The sequence below is a fragment of the Gadus morhua genome, chromosome 4 (assembly GCF_902167405.1).
Source record: "Gadus morhua chromosome 4, gadMor3.0, whole genome shotgun sequence".
NCBI lineage: Eukaryota > Metazoa > Chordata > Actinopteri > Gadiformes > Gadidae > Gadus > Gadus morhua.
The window spans coordinates 11,019,093-11,040,854 of record NC_044051.1 but is presented as its reverse complement, the minus strand read 5'-3'; the positions used below and the strand labels follow the sequence as shown (position 1 = coordinate 11,040,854).

The 21,762-nt window shown below is 39.9% G+C and overlaps 2 protein-coding genes across 2 annotated transcripts in view; both read left to right on the top strand.

Annotated features, from left to right (window-relative positions):
* The first annotated feature begins 376 nt into the window (after positions 1 to 376).
* On the top strand, positions 377 to 7,895 carry sptlc1 (serine palmitoyltransferase, long chain base subunit 1). Its single transcript, XM_030354296.1, has 15 exons — positions 377 to 451; positions 1,481 to 1,588; positions 1,676 to 1,770; positions 2,011 to 2,104; positions 2,238 to 2,310; positions 2,425 to 2,557; positions 2,754 to 2,883; positions 3,377 to 3,466; positions 3,605 to 3,712; positions 4,054 to 4,149; positions 4,746 to 4,842; positions 5,012 to 5,066; positions 5,563 to 5,680; positions 6,246 to 6,319; positions 6,487 to 7,895. The coding sequence occupies exons 1-15, from the start codon at positions 398 to 400 to the stop codon at positions 6,578 to 6,580; spliced, it is 1,419 nt and encodes a 472-aa protein (XP_030210156.1). The 5' UTR covers positions 377 to 397; the 3' UTR covers positions 6,581 to 7,895.
* Positions 7,896 to 10,593: 2,698 nt separating this feature from the next.
* ror2 (receptor tyrosine kinase-like orphan receptor 2) overlaps positions 10,594 to 21,762 on the top strand; it is a 23,238-nt gene continuing 12,069 nt past the window's right edge. The window contains exons 1-2 of the mRNA XM_030353666.1: positions 10,594 to 11,035; positions 20,195 to 20,266. Coding sequence (XP_030209526.1) covers positions 10,948 to 11,035; positions 20,195 to 20,266 — 160 coding nt within the window. The 5' untranslated portion in view covers positions 10,594 to 10,947. The remainder of the gene's footprint in view (positions 11,036 to 20,194; positions 20,267 to 21,762) is intronic.

The following is a 21,762-nucleotide window of genomic DNA, read 5'->3' as shown; positions in this document are numbered from 1 at the left end:
GATGGGGACTTCAAAATAGGTTTTATTTGACATTTGTAGCTTTAATTAGTGTATTTATTAATACCCCATTGATGATCAGCTGATGCTGAGAATGACATTAATAATGTAAGAGAACAGTGTTGGAAATGATTTACTGAAAATTTGAAATGCATTGAAAAATAAATTATGTATTTGTTGTATTTGTTTAGGTCTTTATAACAATAAAAATCGAAAAGAAAAAGCGCAGAAAGTTGTATATATATGTTATATATGTAAAGAAAGTGTATGCATTTAAAATAAATGTAGCTGTATTTTTTAGAAAACTGTCAGTCGAAGAGTATCGACAACCTCAGTCTGGCGTCATCAGACGGACGCGTCATTAAATTCCTCATGACGTTTCAGGCAGAGGAAAACAAAGATGGCGTCCGGTCAGCAGTGGGTGTTGGTAGAAATGGTTCAGGCGTTTTACGAGGTAATTATATATATCTTTGAGGTTATATTTTAATTGTATCATTTTTCTATCTAGAAGATCCGAACAACAGCCGCTTCTGTCTTACAATTGGATGTCTTTCGTCAAATTCGTAACGTAAAACAAACTTGGCTGTTAAAAAGTACTGTCCTTAGTAACGTTGATTGACAAACTTCGATAGCCAATCACATGTTGTTTCGGTGAATGCTATGCACCTACATAACATATCAGGCGCCAGTATTCCTAGATAGGCGGTTCTTCAGATATCCAGGAAGTTCAAGTCAGCAGCTTGTCTCAACTCAAAATGTGTTTTCGTTTTTTTAATCGACTATTTGTTCCCTACAAGTTGGTCCCTGCTAAATTATTCAATGTTATTTTCACTCATAATTTTATAGAACTGTTTTAATTGAGTAAGAATTAAACCAAGTTGTCAAGTCGTGAACACATGCCGCTAACGTTATCTAACGTTACAACAAGGAGGGAGCTATCTTGCTTGACATTTTCAGTGTGAAGATTTCGACCGTGGCCTTTATATACTTCTTATGTTTTATCTGAAACTAAATAAAAATGTCCTCATCTTAAAATAAGTATCCATCTTGAGTTACACCTGAGCCTATTCCATTGATCGCGAACACAGCATTTGTTACTCCGTGTTGTATAACATTTTGGGTGTTATAATACCCAAATATTTTTGGTGTTGTTTCCCTGTTAGATTATAGCTTTTGAAACTCACAATAAGCCCATGAACAGGGTGTGTGTGAGAAGTTAAATGGTCGTTACAAAGTATCATGCATGATGTGTCATTTTTTCCATATTTATCTCCCTTTAGTATAGCAGCAGTTGGGAAATAATGAGCTCTGTAAAAAATGGCCCTCATTTTCAGTATAGTTTATTATCTTTCATCAGTAAAGATTGTGACGTTTCAATATGCTTTGATTTCTGATTTGGCCACCAAGATATGGACACAATTATATGTTGCACTAATATCATAAAATCTGTATGGTCTTCATTATACCTTTCTCACTGTAACAGGCCCCTGCCTATCACTTGATCTTGGAAGGTATCCTCATACTATGGATCATCCGGCTTTTGTTTTCAAAGACGTATAAACTCCAGGAGACCAATAAACTCACAGAGAAGGTACAATGTTAGAAATGGTAAAACTATACATGTTTTGTTTAAGGTTCTGCGTTAATCATCGTTTTTGTTTTGGGTCACCTGTTGCAGGAAAAGGAGGAACTAATTGAAGAATGGCAACCAGACCCTCTGGTTCCGTTAGTGTCCAAAGACCACCCATCCCTCAGTTACGACATTGTGACGGGGTAAGCTACTCCATATATCCAGATAGCCTTTTCTGCTCATTCATCCATTGTATGGTAAATGCTTGGGCCTGATAGGGTTGGGAATGATGTTGACTCAGTCAATGAAGGCGCAATGCAAAATCAAAATTCCATTTCAGAACGTTACAATGGAATATATGCACACGCAGTTACTTGTATTATACTGATGTTCTTTTGTGCAGTCGACAGTTTAAACTAAAATAACACCTTTTGTCCTTGCAGCCCACCAAGCCATAAAATTATAATTAATGGAAAGGAGTGCATCAATTTTGCCTCGTTTAACTTCCTGGGTCTGTTGGATAATGACAGAGTGAAGGTTGGTCCCTCTGTTAATTATGAGTATGAGAATGTATTATGTTCAAGTCTGCTTTTAACTTGACATATCAACATCTTTCCATTGTGTTATTTGTATGATTATGATTTAAATATACCTTATTTAATCTTTACAGCAAAAGGCTTTAACATCTCTCAAGACATACGGTGTTGGAACGTGTGGTCCCAGAGGGTTTTATGGGACTTTTGGTGAGTAAGGAGTCTATTACCTGTGTCTTCTGCAATACTGCTTTCATGCGGTCAAACATGAAAACGGGACTGAAATTGTGTGCGTGTGTGTGTGTGTGCGCACTCCAACAACAGATGTCCATCTAGAGTTGGAGAGTCGACTGGCCAAGTTTATGAAAACGGAAGAGGCCATTATCTATTCATATGGCTTCGCCACCATTGCGAGTGCAATCCCTGCCTATTCAAAGAGGGGTGACATTGTTTTTGTGTAAGTTTATAGTTTTTTTTTTTGTTTATATCTTAAATCATTTGTATTTTTATGCCATGTAAGTTGTGATTTAGAAACCTTAGCTTCATGTATTAACCTAAATATTTGCTTATAATTCCAACTTGGTGTCCACGCAAATCAACAGCACATGTGTATTGTGGTTATAATCTAACTCAAGTTTTGATGGGTGATCCAGGGATGAGGCGGCTTGCTTCTCCATCCAGAAAGGCCTTCAGGCGTCACGCAGTGTCATCAAGTACTTTAAGCACAATGACATGGAGGACCTGGACAGACTGCTGAAAGAACAACAGCTTGAAGACCACAAGGTCAGAGTGATCCAGTGTGCTAGACGCTAGGCTTCAATTTGCTTTTTGTTCTCGACGACGTTCCTTAGATAAGAGCGCCCAATGAAGAGTTTTAGAATCTCTTTAGAATACTTTTTTTTAGAAATTCTGTCTGCTGCGTCTTCTACGGTGTTTGCTATGGTTCAGATCTATAATAAGTCAGTCAGCCTGCAAGATTAAGTCTCCTTAATTCATTAGAGCAATATTTATATAGGAATTTGTTTGAGTTCACAGTGAATTCCATGCAAATTATAAATAATTATTTATTGAGTTGACGCTTATTCGACAACCATATGTTCTTAGGAACTGGGGATGTTGGTGATATTGTTTTATTTATTGTTGAGAAAATATCAAAAAGGTTACCATAAAATAAAGTCCTATCTGACCACTGCCTCAGATATCAAGGATAGGACTATGTGCCGTTGTGATGAGAGGAAAAAGGAAATAAGACTGTTTTGTATTGGTCTTGCTGTAGAATCCACGCAAGGCCAAAGTCACAAGGAGATTCATCGTTGTGGAAGGACTGTACATGAACACTGCTGATATCTGCCCTCTCCCAGAGCTGGTAAGACGGCAATAGTTTCCCCGAAGCAACCCCATTTCACGGAATGTCCTTATCAGACTGTCGTATGGAACAATATTATCTGAAAGATAATGGCGGTAAGAATTGTAATCCCCTTTTGGTTTGATGTTTTCCCAACAGGTGAAGATGAAGTACAAGTACAAAGTCCGTATCTTCCTGGAGGAAAGTCTGTCTTTTGGGGTTCTGGGAGAGCATGGTCGAGGGGTCACGGAACACTTTGGGGTCAATGTGAGTATTGAGATCAGATATAGTGGGAAACCATTGCAGACGTAGTTGCTCATATAGTTTAAAATACAGATTGTTTAGTTTTTATCAGCAAGGCATTTTGCCTAGAAAAAAAGGATCAAGTTTTTTTTGATTCAATATTATCTTTCAGTGAATAAGGGTACATATTCCTCCAGCTATCCTTTCATTACATTTGGTTGTACAAAATTTGCTCTAATATTGACCGTTAAGTTTTTCTTTTCACAAAATTAATTTGTAATGTATTGGAATGTATTTATAAAGAGAATGCATTTAAAGAGAGCGGATTAAGAGCATTAATCAGATTCCCTGTTTAATGCTACTAGATCGATGACATTGACCTGATCAGCGCCAACATGGAGAACGCCATCGCTTCCATCGGCGGTTTCTGTTGCGGCCGGTCGTTTGTAATCGACCATCAGGTAAGAGATAGATTCTAGTTGCTTCAGAGTCTGTAAAAAGCTATAACATTCCAACGCATCATCACACATACTGGTTGCATTTCATCATGTTTTCAATTGTCATATTTTCCATTTGTGTTTTTAAGGTTCTGCTAAATAAACACACTGGGAAACATTAGCAGCGTTGCTGACTTCTTCTTTCAACTGTTTGCCACCGGCCATGGCCTTGTTGCAGTAATAGTTGCTTATGAAGGTTGCGGTGGCGCTCCTTGCTCAGCCACTGCGTGCGTATTTATAAATGATGTACTGTTTGCGTATGAGGTAGTCCGCCGGAGGTCTTTGAAGATAGTTTTGTGCTACACTTAAGCCAAAGGAACTTTAACTTGTGAACCACGGATATCCATGCATGCACCTAAACGCACGCACGCATGTATGTCTAACCTGATGGAAGTAACCCTGATGCAGAGTTATCTGCGTAGGTCAGCTTTACAGCATGTGCTTAGGTGCATGCTGTAGCCGTGGATGCAGAGCTAGGCTGCACACACAGCTACTCAGTGGTTCCTGCATAGGTCAGGTTTACTGCAGGCCTAACGTGTGTCTTCTTGTCCTTGGTACAGCGTCTCTCGGGCCAGGGCTACTGTTTCTCAGCCTCTCTGCCTCCGATGCTCGCTGCGGCCGCCATCGAGGCTCTGGACATCATGGAGGAGGATCCAGGTACAAAAAAGAAGGAATTATAAATAACCCTTCAACACTTTCTGTGCTTTGATTATTATTTTTTTGTTATTTTTCGATTCAGTGCAGAAAATAACATTTTAAAAATGTAAACGTAATTGAACCATGTAGTCCACACATTAAGTAACAAACTTTTCTTTCTCGTTACCAGATATCTTCACTGTATTGAGAGAGAAGTGCACAAGTGTTTACCATGCGTTACAGGGGTAAGTGGGGTTAAACTATGTTTCTCTGAATGTACTTGAGTCCACAACAAAGAAGCAAGTCATTTGATGAACATGCACTGAGGTTTATCTAGTCGGGAGTTGTTCAACCTGAGACATTAACCCTCCTGGCTTTTGAAATTGACTTGAAAATGCCTCGACAAGCGATTCTTTCTAGGCAATAATCGGTTGCTAATTAATCTAGATTGAATGCAGCGTTCACTGCAGGTGGTTTAAGGAGTTGTAGAGTATAGTATCCTCGCTGCTGTTCATGTGAAGGGAATACAGTTTGAATTACTTTCCACAGATTTCCAATGTGTTCCAAATATTATTACCTAATTTATTATCTAATATAACCTTTTAACTTATTATATTTCTATAAAGAAATCTTAAATGTGTCCTAATGTGCAATTGTTCACTGTTTTGTTATGGAAGTCGTTGGCCCATAACAAGTGGATGAATGTGCAGTCACAACATCTTGCTACCTTCCTCTCCCAAGGACCTCGGGCCTGAAGCTGGTGGGAGTGCCCTTATCCCCCTCGCTTCATTTGCAGCTAGAGAGAAGTTCTGGTTCCAGAGACACGGACCAGAGGACGCTACGGCGCATCGTCGATTACGTGAGTCTGGCGCCTCTAGTTGGTCTATCGAAAACCTCAATAGAATTGGTAGAAAACATTTTGTGCACAGATAATGTTATGGTTGCAAAATGTGTGATTTAAGAAATCCTACATTTTGTAGGGATATGAAATGTGCAGCCTTTCAGTCCGTATTTAGACACAATAGAAGTGAGGCAACGCGTGCCCCTTCCCGCCAGACTACCTGCATGCATTCTTCCCCTTTTGTCCCTGTGCTTGTTGGTACGAGGTTAATGAGGGCATGTTGCCCAGCGTCGTGGGTCGTGTCTGGCAGAGAAGGGCTGAAACTGTTCCCAAAATATGCATAATTGCTTCCGTATCACTTGAAGCAATGACAAAGGGAAGGCTTGCAGAATCAAGTCCTTACAGATATTTTCCTTGGTTATAAAAAGCCATTCAGTTGTAGCCTGAAGCGAATCGGTTTTTGCCCACAAACACAAGACTGGACGGAGGTATCATACGCAGTAAGCATCCTAGAGCTCTCGGGAGTTAATTAGTTTGGTATGTTTTTATCTCCTCTAACTCCAAACATGTGTCGTTTTTCTAGTGTTTGGAGAGGGAGGTGGCTCTGACTATCGCACGCTACCTAGAGAAAGAGGAGCGCTATCTCCCCCCGCCAACGTAAGTTCACTTCTCCTGTGCCGAGTAACTTGATGGCAGTTTTGTGGTCGTAACTCAGTATTGCTAAAGTAATTCAAACCTAAAGAAAAAAATCCCCAAATCTTTAAATGTGGGATCTTAAATCATGGCATATAATTAAATGTCTTTTCTTCCCCTTTTGTTCCCAGTATTAGGGTGCTGGTCACTGTTGAACAGACGGATGAGGAAATCCAGAAGGCTGTGTCTTGCATTAAAGAGGCAGCCTTGGCTGTAATATCCTAGTCACTCTCCCATTCAAACCAACCAGCATCTAAACTGGTTTCTTTGCAAGATAAAGTGGAAATAGGATATCTGAAAATACAACCACTTTTCTCAAATACAACTCAACCATTCAAGTTGAGTTTTTTTTTAGTTTTTTTTACATTAAATAACCTTATTTTTCACTCCTTGTTGTATTATCGCCTTAATTATGTTTCTTATTTTTTACACATGAATGATATGTATTCTATGATTGTGAATAGTTTGGTACCCAAGAAAATGCACATTCCATTCTTGTTTCAATGTCACATTTGTTTAAAGCCTTAAGTAATGGACACTACATCGACATGGAAAGTCAAAGAAAACACCTAGAATGTGCACATTCCATTTTTCAGTACTGACACCATCCATTACTTTGAATGAACACCATAGACCTACACTGTTGATGTTAAAACACAGGATTATAAGGAACCACATAAATGCCTAATGACTTGGGAAAGTGAGAAGAAGGGTGGGAGAAAAATGTAATATTTATCAGACTAAAATATATTCTGCTTATTTATTTGAGTCTAACTGTCTCCGTGAAACCCTGTGCCTTGTGTGGCGCCTCCCAGGCCCACTGTGTGAGGTCACAAAGTGTTGTCGTCGTAGTTTTAAATAGTGTAGTTTGAAAGGGTTCTCCCAAACCAATCTCCAAAGAGAAATCTCCTTGGAAAGTTTTCTTATATTTCTTTCTTCTTCACTTCTGTTCTTGTGTATATCTCGGGCGCCTTAAAATGTGAAGCACGAAAAATGTGTTGACCAAAGTTATGTATGAATACCATCCTCAATGTATGAAGGATAATGTAGGTCATACAACATATATGGTAAAGCTTCATTTTACAAGAGGGTAATAGAAATGTAAAATAAATACTGGTCAAGAATTCACTCCGCCTTGCATCATTTAGTGATTCTGCTACTAATGTATCGAGTTCATCCTTTTCATAAACATTCAAACAAAATCATCCAATAGTACAGTAGTAGGAGTATGTCATTAGCCGTCTGTAAAATAAAGCATTACCAAATGTCCTGTTAAACATGCTTGGATTACGCTGTATTGCTTGCTTGCTAAAATGATGAATGTGCCTTATGTATTTGTATTTAATGAGTGTGTGGCGACGACGGTATATTTCAAAGATGCTCTATGAACTGGATTGTCACAAGCTCACTTTCTCCTACACTCAATGCTTGACACTGCATATCAGAATGAGGCTGAAAGAAAAAAATGTTACCTCTGATGTGGTCATATTTTTGTTAAATTGTTAAATCAAAGCCATTAAAACTGTTCTGTTAGAAATCATTTTTCTCAGATTTGACCCTTTATTGCATGAAATGGAAATACGCTTTTGTTCGGCGGTATGTTTGCACTCTTATGTGGCTCCCACGCTGTAGGATTTAAAGCTTGACATAAATATGCCAAATATACTATACAATCCCTCAATGTGGTACATCAGGTTTCTCAACACATTGTCTAAGAGCGAAACCAAAACCGTTGGAGGCTCTGGTAGTGTTTAAAATTTGTCTTTGCACACTTTGGGTATGAGATGGAAGGTCTTAAATTGACCGCCTTTCATTTTACGTAGGTTCGATTGGACCACGTTTGCTGTCAGCTGATTGGTACACATTACAAGTGTTCTGCCAGAACTAGCTACACACATTAGTTATTCATAATATTTTTTAATAGAATTGTCGATGGCATTTATTGAAAATACATTAAAATGAACCCTCATAAAATGCCATTATCGTAAAAAAATATTTGACTATTGATTCCACAGCATGCCTGTATGATCAAAAACTAAATAATACAGTGCTGTATAGTGCATATTTGCAATGGTTAATTACACAAATTATTAAATTTACTGAACAATCCAATGTGAGAATTAGGGTTAGGATTATCATTGAAAACAATTTCAATAGCATTATAACTGCTAAAAGAATATATTCTAAACCAAACTAGACTGTGTAAATGATTTTACCCACAATGGACAATTCACAAATACAAGCACAAGCCTACAAACCCCAATGGCTGATGTGTGACATAATAAATGACTCTCTGGCTCATGACTCTGGACTCCATTGTGCAACTGTAGTGGAAAATAAGCAGAAGCAGATATGTTTGTAGTGGAAGGATGGGACCTCCCTTTCTTTGGCTGCTGCAGGAAGTTCACTGTATTCTTAAGGCTAGCCTAGCACAGTGGCTCTATAAGCATTCTCAGAGTTTAAACTGGTTCAAATCTGATCATCAATGCCTTGCTAGTGTAATGTCTTAAAGATTTTCCACAGCATTTGACATGTGTACTGCAGAGCTGCTGACATCTGTTATAGTAAGCTGTTGGCTAGGATAGAAATGTGACATTTAAACAAACTATTTGTACCCAAATGCTATGAATTTAACAAACATACACAAAAGAGTAAAGTCAGTTTTTATACTTCTATGTATTTATCTATACTTATTTGGTCTCCATTCTGTAGTTGATTAGAACAACTCAGTTGAGTGTATAAACAGTATGTTTTTTGTAACAGTAAGCTTCGTAACCTATGACCTGAATGATTCTGGAGATGCTCTCATCCAGAAATGCTATAAGCACTAAGAACTTCTTCTTAATCTATTTTTTACCATTAGATTTTATAATTAAATTAATAATTTGTTTCATTCACATGTATTATCCCTTTCTGTGTTTGTAACCAATTGCCGCATGTCGTTCATTTGCTCTTGAATTGCCCCTCTCACCAATGGACTGCTCAAAGCTTTAGTGAATGGTAATATTTTCCGGCCTATAAGAGTTTCTATAGGAGTTTATCATAAACATTGACTAACAATGTTAACTTTTTGTATTTTTTATGGTACCCCACATGTTCACTGTGTTATTGTTGATATGTGAACCCACAGATTCTTCATTTAATAGTTTACCAAAAACAGGGAGTAGTATTTTCAAAGAGACTGTTTAAAAATACATAAATAAATGATCAAATTACACCAAATTCATGATGTGGAGGCCTATTGCCTAGATTTTGAAGTTGTTCAAAAACTATACATTCAAGTAGCCTATTTTTATATTTAAGTAGAGATGTTCCTTTGAGTATGATGAAAGGACACAGACCACGCAGAAGAGAAAATCAGATGTCTAGCCTGTAACGGTAATTCGAGCTCATGGAAAACATATAGCCTAATAGTTGGCTGGGCCTAAACCACTAATTATTACATTTAGTAGTGGCTGGGCATTGAGGACTTGCTTCTTATGACGGCATATAATAGCTATGTGCATTGGTTTGGGATTAATTCGCAGAGACAATGTTGTTTTATCACTTATGGTCAAATATTTGTACTATATTTGGGCTCTATATTAGATTTAGATTAAATGTATGGTGGGCCCTACCCTATATTTGATTGATTGATTGATTGATTGATTGATTGATTGATTGGGATATAACTTGAATCAACTAATGAAAGCAAAACTAATTAGGTCTGGTAGATCTTCTGATTGCATATAGGGCCTACATCTTTTGACAATCTTTATATATATTTGCTACTGGCCATTACGAATTACGCCTCTTAATCAGGTCAATCAGCCATGGTCCTACATGTATTTCCTTTAGAGTTTAGTGATCTATTACTGTAGGCTATTTGATCTTGCTAGTTTTAATTAGTCCCTTTCCACCACCAAATCAAGGAACATTGAAGAACATTGTAGGTATAGAAATTATTTTCTTCTGTTTTTTTTTTTTAAATTTTGAGTTTCTAATATGGTTGATGCCAACACCATGCGTTCATTGTGACGTTTTATTGTAGAATTTCTCGTGAATTGACCACCATACCCTGTTCTATCCCTAGATGGGGCACTAGGTGTGTATGTGTGTGTTTGTGTGTGTGTGTGTGTGTGTGTGTGTGTGTGTGTGTGTGTGTGTGTGTGTGTGTGTGTGTGTGTGTGTCTGTGTGTGTGTGTGTGTGTGTGTGTGTGTGTGTGTGTGTGTGTGTGTGTGTGTGTGTGTGTGTGTGTGTGCGTCTGTGTCTGTGTGTGCGTGTGTGGCAAATTCCCATATTGCAAGAAGCAGCATTCGATGCAGCGGTTGGGTGTTTAGGATGTCGGATTGGGGATTTACGGAATGAGCACCGTGCGCTTTTTTTTATTTTACAAAACCAGTACAATACGGAAATTAAAACATCGCAGTTTCCGAATTCTTCCCGAAACTTGACTTGGGTTGGAACACTTTATTACTGGATCTTTTTTTTTTTCCTCACAGAGAAAATGCTGAAGACAAACTGAGGCTGTAGCCTAATTCCTCGAAAGTTGGAAAAAACGAATGCGACTATTTCCAAATCTAACTTCAGGTTTCGTTCGCTTTGTGGAACTATGGGAACGACCGATAGCGACTTCGTGGTCGTCTTTGTCCGAAGTCTTCTTCTGATGGTTGCCCTGGCTTCAAATCTGAGATGCGAAGGTAAGCAGGAAGACTGAACTGGCACAAATCAGTTTCTTTACGACTACATGTTAAAGAATAAACGCTCTATACATCTTTACATCACACGTAGCCTACTCTGCTATCGATCGCCAAACCCTGGCGAAAGCAGTGAAATGCATTTGATCAATGTGTTATTATCCAGCGGATTACTTTATTCCACTTTTATTTGTCTGTTCAAAGTATATGTAAACCTGTTGATGACTGAACGTGTTGATGACGTTCATCCACATGTTGTACACCTGGGCTAAAAACAAATGAAACGAAAATAAATCGGGGGGGATAATTCGTGAATCTCCGACGCTATCAGGCGCTCTAAGAATACGTGTGGTGTCTCGGGGCGCCCCTGTGTAGACATGTTAATGAGACGTCCAACTGGATGGGATCTCTGGTTCGTTAGTGATGCTAATCAACCCCCTTCGCCCTGAGACAAAGTCGATGTAAGGTTTGGCTCATCTCAACTCCCCCCGTGTGTTGATGAGCTGTATTGGGGAGGGGATCGTTATGTTACAAAGACAAGAAGTGATTAAAAAAAAGAAAGAAAAACAAACAAGCAACCAACTAACGCCTGCAAAACACTTGTTTGCTTATTTATCAATGTCCTGCAACCCATTAAGAGTATTTCATGAAAAGCAAAGTCTCCTTCACATCTGTTACTTTGGAAAATACCAAAAATGGTTTCGATGGCTGCTTATTCAATGGCAAGTTAAGTAGTGGCTCGGCCCCAGGGGAGTTTGAAAAGGGGGTGTGAGCCGGAGGAAGCCACAGGAGTCCTCTTTTGCCAAATGCTCCCATCCAGCCAGAAGTGGATGGGGGGGGGTGTTATAAAGCCGAGCCACTAACACAGTAATTGATTCACTTGCTAATAATGGCAGTTGAACCTACAAGGCACTTTGTCTTGTAGTCAAACAAAGACACATTCTTTACAGAGGGAGGAATCGATTCCTTCCATGTGAATGCCTTGCCTTGGTTATCCCCTTGCCCCCAGGCTCCTACCACCTATCCTCATTCATGTTTGGATGCGTGATATTTTCTATCACTTTTATGCTACTATGTTTAAGTTTAGATTAATGGTACTGCACTTGGACAGCCATCGAGCAAGATTTGATGGACCTCCAGATTTCAGTGAGCGGGTGTTTTGAAGTAAATCATTGAACGGAGAGTAAACCTGGATAACAACTTTGTCTTTGATTTACATTTTACGACACCCACTATCTACATTCTCACACTCTTCTCGACTGCTCCTCATTCCCAGCCCCATGTAAGGGCTGGGAGATGAAACAAGGCCTCATGTTCCTCGACCAGGCTGAGAGTTGACTCTGTTTCGTAGGACGTGAGTTTGGCTATCTAACTTTTATGAAAAACGAAAAGGCTGCAACCTTTCATGATTAGGTGCCTCACACTTCTTCTTGAATATGGAAAATAATAATCTATAATGTATTTAAGTCACGGTTTTGCTACGAAGTGACCCTATACTTGGTAAAACCGTTAAAAAACAGACTAGCATTTTGGTGTAAAAGAAAACCGACTTGAATTGAAAATGACCACATGAGAAACTACACAGAGTCTCTATCTAAGGGTTAGCAACTAAAAACTATTACAATTATTAAAGTGAATTGTTTTTCAAATTCCTATCTCCCTTTTAAACTCTTAAAGACATAGTAAGAAAAAAATAACACTTTCACAATGTTTGGTGAATGACTCATTTTCTAAGCCTAATCTTTGTTAATAAACACATAAGTACTTAGTAATTAATCAATTATATGAAATTCTTACAATGAAATATTAATCTTAATTCAATGTTAATCCTTCAACTGGATTTTGATTTTGTCTACCCATTTTCTAGGAAGTATGAATGAAATTGGGCTACACAGGAAACTAACACGAGCAATATGTTTTTAATTTATACTGCAAATAATTATATATCATTTTATTGTAGCAGAGGGGTCATAAATTCATTGAAATACATTGAGGCGTGGAGGCAACAGATGGAAAAGATTGAGGAAAAGGTGTCCAAGGGATAGGGGTAGTAAGAAGTAAAACACATCACACTCACACATCACGTAACACCTTCGAAGAAAACGTGTTCCCCAGTGTTTCCTTTCCCTGTGTGTGCTTCAACTGTAAGCAAGCATGAAGCCTGTTTGGAAACGAGTGGGGGTATAGTGGTGAGGGCATTAAAACAAACATTGACATGACACTGTTAACATTTGTAGCTGGGTAGAACTGTTGAGATTAGGTTTCGTGTCACAGTTATTAACTGGTAGAGTTTATTTATGTTGCCCCGTTCGAAATGGTCTCAAAGGCCCACAGTAAGTTTGGATTTGGGGGCAAGAACATTTCCAAAAAGCCAATTGGAGAAGTAATAAACCTTGAGAAGGGTGCATGCTTTAACAGCTATGCATTGTTCAAAGTGTGTAGGGGGATAGACTGGACAGACAACCTTTTGACCTTAGTTGATGACCAATAGATAGTCCTAATTAAGAAACAAACAAGACCAAAGTAGTGAAACTAAAGACAACTGTCTGACACCCATTATTTGTTATGATGATAATGAAGATTAAACAAATGCATTTGAAGCCATGGTTTACATTGCACCAAACACACAGACTATTGTCCACTAGTCTCCAAAGACTTTAGGTTAATATCTAAAGTCTGATGGCAGATGAGCTAAAATCTGGGTGAACAGAGCGTTTCACTTTCTTTCACTTCATGTTTAATTCGAAATTGTTTCCAATGACGATTCCTGAAGTGGGGATCTGTAAGAACGCAATTGGCAAACATCAACCTCAGTACTAAACTGTCAAAAAACGGTGTTTCACATCAGCACAGTATAGATGGGCCCCTGTGGAATAAAAAAAATCCCATTCTGAGATCTTCAGTCCCAGCCACTGCTCTTGTCTAGACTCCATGAGGAAGCAGGAAACAAGGCCTGACTCCGCCCCTAGTGGTCATGGGTTCCGGCCCATGCTCTGCGCAGCCTCCCCTCAGAAGTTCTGCTATAAATTTTACAGAGGACTGGATCTGAGATTTACTGTCCACTTGTGAGAGATAAATAAACTATGAAGAGGTATTTAAATCAAGATACCTTTTTAGGTTGAACAGATGGAGCTACGTTGACACTCACATGGGCGATGTGACTGAAATGTTTTTTGTTTCAAAGACAGGTATTCTGTGGTGTGCAGCACTAGTGACTCACTGGCTTTTAGTGGTTAGGCATACTGCCTCTCAGCGAGACAGTGCCAGGATCATAGGCAACTGGGGACTTAAGGTCCCGATGTACTTTACAACTAAATCGAAATTGGCGTGTTCACAGAGGCGGTCTAACTGCTGTAGAACGGCTGTTGACAGGGCACAATACAGGCACTGCAATGTGTGGGTTTTTTTGTTTAATGACTGGAGGAGTTTACTTCCATCTCTGGGTCCTTGTAGTGCCTGCTAGAGTCCTCATAAATATCTGAATCAGCCCTCACGATCTCAACAAGTCTTGCTTCTAACTTGTTCATCTTGAAATAAATAGAGTAGTCTATATTTTACAAATGGCAGATAGTTATGAATACTGGTGTGTTTGGGGGCTTTTGGGGGTCGGCCTAGCTCAAGAGGTAGAGCGGGTTGCCATATAACTGGAAGGTTGCTAGTTTGATCCCGGCTCCTACTATTTGAGTGTCGAGGTGTCCCTGAGCAAGACACCTAACCCTAACTGCTCCTGACGAGCTGGCTGTTGCCTTGGGTGGTTGAATCCGGCATCGGTGTGTGAATATGTGTATGAAACATTGTGAGTCGTGTTGGATAAAGGCATCTGCTAAATGCCCTAAATGTAAAATGGAAATGGAAACATTTGACTTATTCAACTGAGCCCCCTGCAGACACCAAGGCAACATAAGCCCGAATCCTGCACTTAGTTTTGGTCTATAGGGGCCTTCACAGTGTGGATTAAGCATGTTCTTCCTTTTGTTACCATTGGTTTCTCCCTGGTTTCCCCCTGGTCACACCGGTTTCCCACCGCCTCCACACACACCAGAAACAATTATATATTATAGCCTCAATTAGCAGTAGGCAAACATTTGATCCTCAGCCAAGTTTACTCTCCGGCTAAGAACATCTTGTTGATTAACAATGTTTATTCTGGAGACAACGTTTAATGTGCCCTATTACCTACGTAGATAGTGCTGGGATTAGCGGTCCTGGGATATTATTCATTCAAGGAACTGAAATCAGGTCACTCAAGTTTTTTATGCAGCTAATTATTACTTTCACTGGAAAACCCAGAGGAAGGATCGTGTCAGACCATAACATGAATCAGATTAACTGTATATGTTCTCACAGTTAAAACATGCAACATGATATAGAAGTCCAGCCACCCATTAGAGAATGACTCCCATAACAATTAGAAGGTAGTTAGGATCTTTTTTGTAATTCACACATTTGGCTTCCAATGAATTGTGCTGCAAGAGCCAGGGTTGGCTTTTATTTATTTGTGGAACCAGACAATGACAAACAGGGTTGAAGTCAAGAGGGTCAAAAGGGACATCCGAGGACAGCATCCATGAACCTTCTAGAAATACAAAGCATACACAGGCTCTGTTCTCGCTGGTTTCCCTGGATGAATATAACGTAAAGGATATGTTTGAACCGGCTGTATCATGCCGTTTTAGTTACTTTTATATATGATTATTCCTAAATGAGAGAAATCTGAAAGTTTTCCTCGGGATAGTTGCCACAACCCTTTGTATTCTCTTTTTTGATTTGGTTGCACATTAAAGAAAGAAAATCTTTAACTTATGCCTGGGAAACATCTGTTTGGATTTGTAGGCTGGTCAGGCTACAATAAAGCACTAGTCTCTGCTCTCCAATATGTTCCTAATCAAGCTCATAAACAGTAACAGGATGTTGTGTTGGAGAACATACTTTCCTAACTGTGTAACTTAGTTTAAAGTTGACTGCTTTACTAACTAAATATAGATATTTTGGGTACTCTTCAAAGTAGGTACTACTCTAATTTGAACATGTATGATCAGTTTTGCTGAATATGAACTGAAAACAAACCATCCCTCACATCTGAAACTCTGTTTGGTGCTTTTAAAGATGATGGCAAACAAATTGTGGTCCAACAGTGCTTAATCTTCAAAGCTTATGAGCAGAACCGGATAACAATCATTTCCATGTTTCTTGGCTTCTAGTAACATGTTGAATGCATACTCGCAGAATGATTAATGAAAATGAACATGTGTGCGTGTTTAGGCGATCAAAGCTGCATAACATTATGAATGAACAATTAACAGCATGTGAAGCAGTGTTGATCAGCATCAACATCATTTCTAAATCGGTCAATTAACAAGTGAATGTTTGGGTGAATTGCAGTGGAATTATGTATTTAATGTAGTCTTTAACATAATACGAAAATAACCCATGATTATCATGACGGTTAATTGGATAAACCTTTCAAGGGTTAATATCAGCATGCACACACTTATATGCGGGCTAATAAAACTTTATGCAACAATGTTGACAGAGAGCTCCCCATTACAGCACTCAATTGTTTCCTTATTCATTGTCTTTGAAGGGAAGTGGCTGATTTTATGAGATTGTTGTTTCAACCCAGTCAGTGGTTTGGAATTACCTTTTCTCTAATCTACCTTGACATTCAGGCCCTGATGCAGGCAGAGAAAAAAATCTGACACAAAGTTGTGATCATACGTAAGTAGATGGTGTCTGCAAATGCGCCCATTGTGGGCAACAACGGCAAAAGTTTCCAGCCAACCGTGCCCTTTCTATTCCCTGCCTGAGCGCTCACAGCAATGTGCATAACCCTTCACTATCTCAGCCAGTATTGCTTCAAACTGCTTCATTGGAATTACACAGGGATTTGGGTCACAAACAAGCCATTATGTCTGTGAGACCACACCATTTTATTTATTCAAGGAATTGTGTTTATTAGATTGAAGTTCCCTTTCAAAACAAGATAAGAAGAGACAGCGGGCCATACCCAGACGCAACAGCATTCGGGAACTTTGTAAAAGCGTAATATCGTTTAAACAGTTTTTTCAAATTACCAACTGTAACTTGCAATGGCCTCACATAATTTACTTGAATTCAAAACAGTTCTACGTTTCCTCTCCCTCTGCCAGCCTCCCTCTCCACCCCCCCCCCACCAGAGAACACAGCTACAATACACATCCATGTTGTTTCACTGGAGCTTTTTTTTTCTTCTTTTAAATGAGCAGAGCAGTACCTTCAAAATGGCCGCTCCAAATAATTATCAAAGCCTGTCATTCCACAAAACATCCATGTGTCATTCAAAGTAACTTATACAAGCACAGAACACAGAGTGGACATGTCTGAAATCAGTTGAGTTCAGCAAAAATATCCAAAAAAACGAATCCCTCCAGCAAAACGGTAATATGACTACTTATTCAGGATGTTGTTTATTTAAAATCGTTATTATTCGGTCTGCGCTTGTGAAATATATCACTCTCAATCAGGACCAAACCAGAGCAGAACCCAGGGCTGATGATGAAGTGTCATCCTATTTGGTGTAATGGCCATCTGTTCATCTCGGAACCAAGAATGTAAACACATCTGCTTCTGATAATGGTATGTAGGGGACACTCCATAGAACATTCCTGTGTTTGAAGCTTGTGAGTTAAACGGCCTGCAGCAATGGGATTGACCTGGACCTGTGCTCTGGTATATCACTGTGTGGGCCATTGTCAAAACAATTTGTTCCACAGTGTAGTAGACAATCTACCTCTTGGAACGTGGCCAGGGATTGTCTTAATAAAAGGACAAAGGCGTCATGCACACCGCAGTGATAAAGCGCCAGGGAGGAGGATGATATGTAGTCTACTTCAGAGAGTTACACACAACCTCCCCCCCAAGCCTTCCTATGGGGCGGTTCAAGTTGTTGCGTGAACAAAATGCATACATCTAGTTTGTGTAATTATTGTCTTCTGTGATCGTTTGAGGTGACACCAAAAATACCATCGCTTTAATAAGGCTGACTATTATTGCATGTAGTTTTGTTCTTGTGAGTAGCCCCACAAGTAAAAATATCTAAATAGGATCTGCACTGTACGGTGCCATAGTAATAGAATGTCACTAGGCTACCCTTTAAGAAAAGTATTCCTCTATGTTATTTCTGCATGGCCTCTTTAAGGTCACCAACAGTCATTCACTTCGAATTGCCGATCTAGCATTTGACCCGCAGCCATCTCAGACACAAAGGCATTAGTCAGTGCGCAATGTTCCTGAAAGAGACCCGTTATTATCTCCCCTGGCTAAATAAATTTCTTGCACCCTCCAGACGATAGGTATCTGTTACAGGCGATATTGTGTCCACTTTGCCGATTCGGACTCCGTTAACTGCTTTGCCTTCTACCCTGGGATTCAGACAAGGCCTCCTCAGTTACTAAGATAACTGGAGTCTTAGAAAGTCTGGCTCTCTCAGAGACCTGGCTGGCTGTGTTAAGTGTGCATCTCTGTCTTCCTACTTTACTGGCTGCTTTAGCCTTTGTTCAGACACACAGACGATAGTTGGCTCTATAACATGAGTTTTCTTTCAGTGAATGGGTTTGATTGGTGTATTGTTAGATTGTTTCCTTAGTGTTGATAGCTGTACAAGGTATAAATGCCTACTTATTAAGTTCCCTACTTGGCATTGAGGTTTAACGTTTTTCTTTGCTAGGTTTTTGGATTTGATGCATATAAAGCTTTCTTGGTGTTGGATGTGTTGGATGGCTAAATAACCAAAATGCAAGGCTACTGTAACAGTTTAATCCAGTTATTTTTCATAGAAAATCATAGAAAGAACAATATTGTTTAATGTCTCTTTGGAATCCACTCAGCTAGCCAGCCAGACAGCCAGCCAGCTAGCTAGCTAGGGTTTCAGATGTTGATGTAGACAGGGGCTTCCATGGTTCCTGGTCACGTGACCGCTTCTCCAGTGGGGAAGAGGTGGAGGAAAACACAGCCTTATGTGTGGGTGTGTGTGTGTGTGTCTTAATCTGAGCACACAGGACCATTAAGGCCCTGGTATACTTACCACTGACCTGGAACTGGGGTGTTCACAAAGGCTGTCAAACTTCGGTAAAATATGGGGTAGTTTTTGACAGTGTACAATTTACTCACTGCGATGTGTGGACTGTTCATTGATTGAATCCAGGAGTTTCCTACCATCTAATTGGTCCTTGTAGTCCCTAATTGAGTGGACATACAAATGAGTGTAGGCCCCCGCAATCTCTTGCTTAAAAAAAGGTTAATATTTAAATAAACAGAGTGGGACACTATAGTGATGATATATTAACGGTATATTGATGGTATATTTATGTTTGCTTGGTACTTCTACAATACTACAACTCCCTTGAATGCCCTCAATAAGACGACGTGACGCCAAAAAAGAATCCCATGATGGATGCTGATCAGACTCTTGAGTTCCAAGCAGACGTTCGAGTGCCTGACGAGGAAAACCAGGGTTGGAAACCTTTGTGATGCGTTCTCTGGCACTCAAGATGGCGGTGTAAACATTGAGGGTCATGTGACCCGAAATTCCCCATCGCTTGTTTAGACACTGGGGCAACCGAGCCAAGTGAGCACTAAATACTTTACGAGCTGGCTAGCCCTCTCTGGCGTCAGAAGTGCCACTGCATGGACTCCTGCAGAGCCTATGAACCTTACTTCCTTGATGGAGATAGGGCCTGTCAATTTGGACCAAGTCCAAGAAAACATTATCCAATCATTAAATAGACTTTAAAAAACCGGACATGAGACTGCTCTGTTAGGTGGGATGTGAAATGATCAGAATAGATCAAAGATTAAATTGTTTTGTCTGCTTAATGTTGCTAAAATCATATTTTCTTAATGTATACAAGTTGGACAAAGGTCATCGTCTATAAAGGGATCTAACTCCTCCACCTCTACACACACACACACACACACACACACACACACACACACACACACACACACACACACACACACACACACACACACACACACACACACACACACACACACACACACACACACACACACACACACACACACACAAAGACACAAACCAACATACTTCTCCAATGAAGTGAGGGTTTTCCATGTCTTTTCTCCGTCCTGACTCCACTGTGTCTCTCCCTTGTTCCCCTGCAGCTGACCCAGGGATGACTCTGGACATGGACGGGCCGGCTGAGGTTCAGAGCGGGGCGGCACCGACCGCTGAAGGTAAAATAATCTCCTGTCTTTTTATACTCTAAAGAATAACAACGGATTGCAGTCAGGGCTGAAGGAGGAGGCTGACCTATGGAGGATGAGTCTGGAGAATAACACTTAACTAAGGCTAAGAGACTATTATTTAATAGTATTTTTGACTAAAGTTGTAGTAAAGTAATAGTTATGTAGCATATTCCATCTGGAAACACAATGTCATCGTTTTCCTACTACGTGTTATTTTATGAGTATGTGGTATCACAAATCGCAGAGAGTGCATTTTGTGCAACAACCACATTCTATCAGTCCAACCAGGGGCTTTGGTAATGAATCCTGACAGCGTAAAGTATCAGATCCACCGTTGCATTCTGCACGCTGGGACTGTGGAAATGCTCCCCACCTGGCTTGTCATGGGTTGGTGTTCGGCCTGGCTGCCCTTAGTAAGCCCTTTGATCAATCTGTCCTGAGAGGTTGGTCCAGAGAACTGGAGGTGTCGTGCTTTAATGGCTGTTTAGATTGTTCTCCTTTTGTCCAAACTGGAAGGTGAAACGCTTTGATCTTTATTTTCGTGTGTGCGTGTGTGCGTGTGTATGTGTGTTTGTGTGTGTGTGTGTGTGTGTGTGTGTGTGTGTGTGTGTGTGTGTGTGTGTGTGTGTGTGTGTGTGTGTGTGTGTGTGTGTGTGTGTGTGTGTGTGTGTGTGTGAGAGAAAGAAAGAGAGAGAGAGAGAAAGAGAGAGAGAGAGAGAGAGAGAGAGAGAGAGAGAGAGAGAGAGAGAGAGAGAGAGAGAGAGAGAGAGAGAGAGAGAGAGAGAGAGACAGACAGAGAGACAGATACTCAGAGAGACAGAGAGACAGAGAGGTTTGTCAGATACACCAGTGTAATGTTAAATGACATCCATTGCACAGTATGGTTAGGCAGCAGCTGCTGCACTGGAATAACGTCTTGCTGGGTGAGCTCAGTTAATCAAGAGTATTTATTTGCGTTCCCCATTGTTTATATTCTCCAGAATAACCTCTCATAACCTTAAGCTTCATTCAGAGAGGAGAGCTTGAGAGAGTACAGAGACACCGCCTACACAACTATGAACGTTTCAACGTTTAGTCATCACCCTTCTCCCGGGCCAGTGTGTTACGCTTGATCACCTGAAAGCAGAGATGACAGTACAATTGGCCATTATTATAAAAGTACCAGTCCATTGCACCTTCCATGGAAGACAGCCTTGAAATCACATTCAATGGCAGATTGAATTTTAGAGATATGATCAATGTCACTCCATTGATGAACCATACTTTGCTGCCACGTGTTGAATTTCCAACTAAAGTATAACATGCTGTAGTACCAATGCTGGTTTAGCTATGGATATTTACCGTGCTGAATGAGCGCAGCTTGCGATACTGCAAACTTTTGATTGACACATCACAATCATTAGAAATCTCTGTTGATCAGACGCAACCAATGTTGAGAAAAGATAAGAATTACAACTTCACCTGAAAAACTCACTTGCCAAACC

Coding starts and splice junctions, on each gene's coding strand:
- sptlc1 (XM_030354296.1), top strand. CDS start 398: ATGGCGTCCGGTCAGCAGTGGGTGTTGGTAGAAATGGTTCAGGCGTTT. Junction 2,558..2,753: donor AGGGGTGACATTGTTTTTGT/GTAAGTTTATAG, acceptor TGGGTGATCCAG/GGATGAGGCGGCTTGCTTCT. Junction 5,681..6,245: donor TACGGCGCATCGTCGATTAC/GTGAGTCTGGCG, acceptor TCGTTTTTCTAG/TGTTTGGAGAGGGAGGTGGC.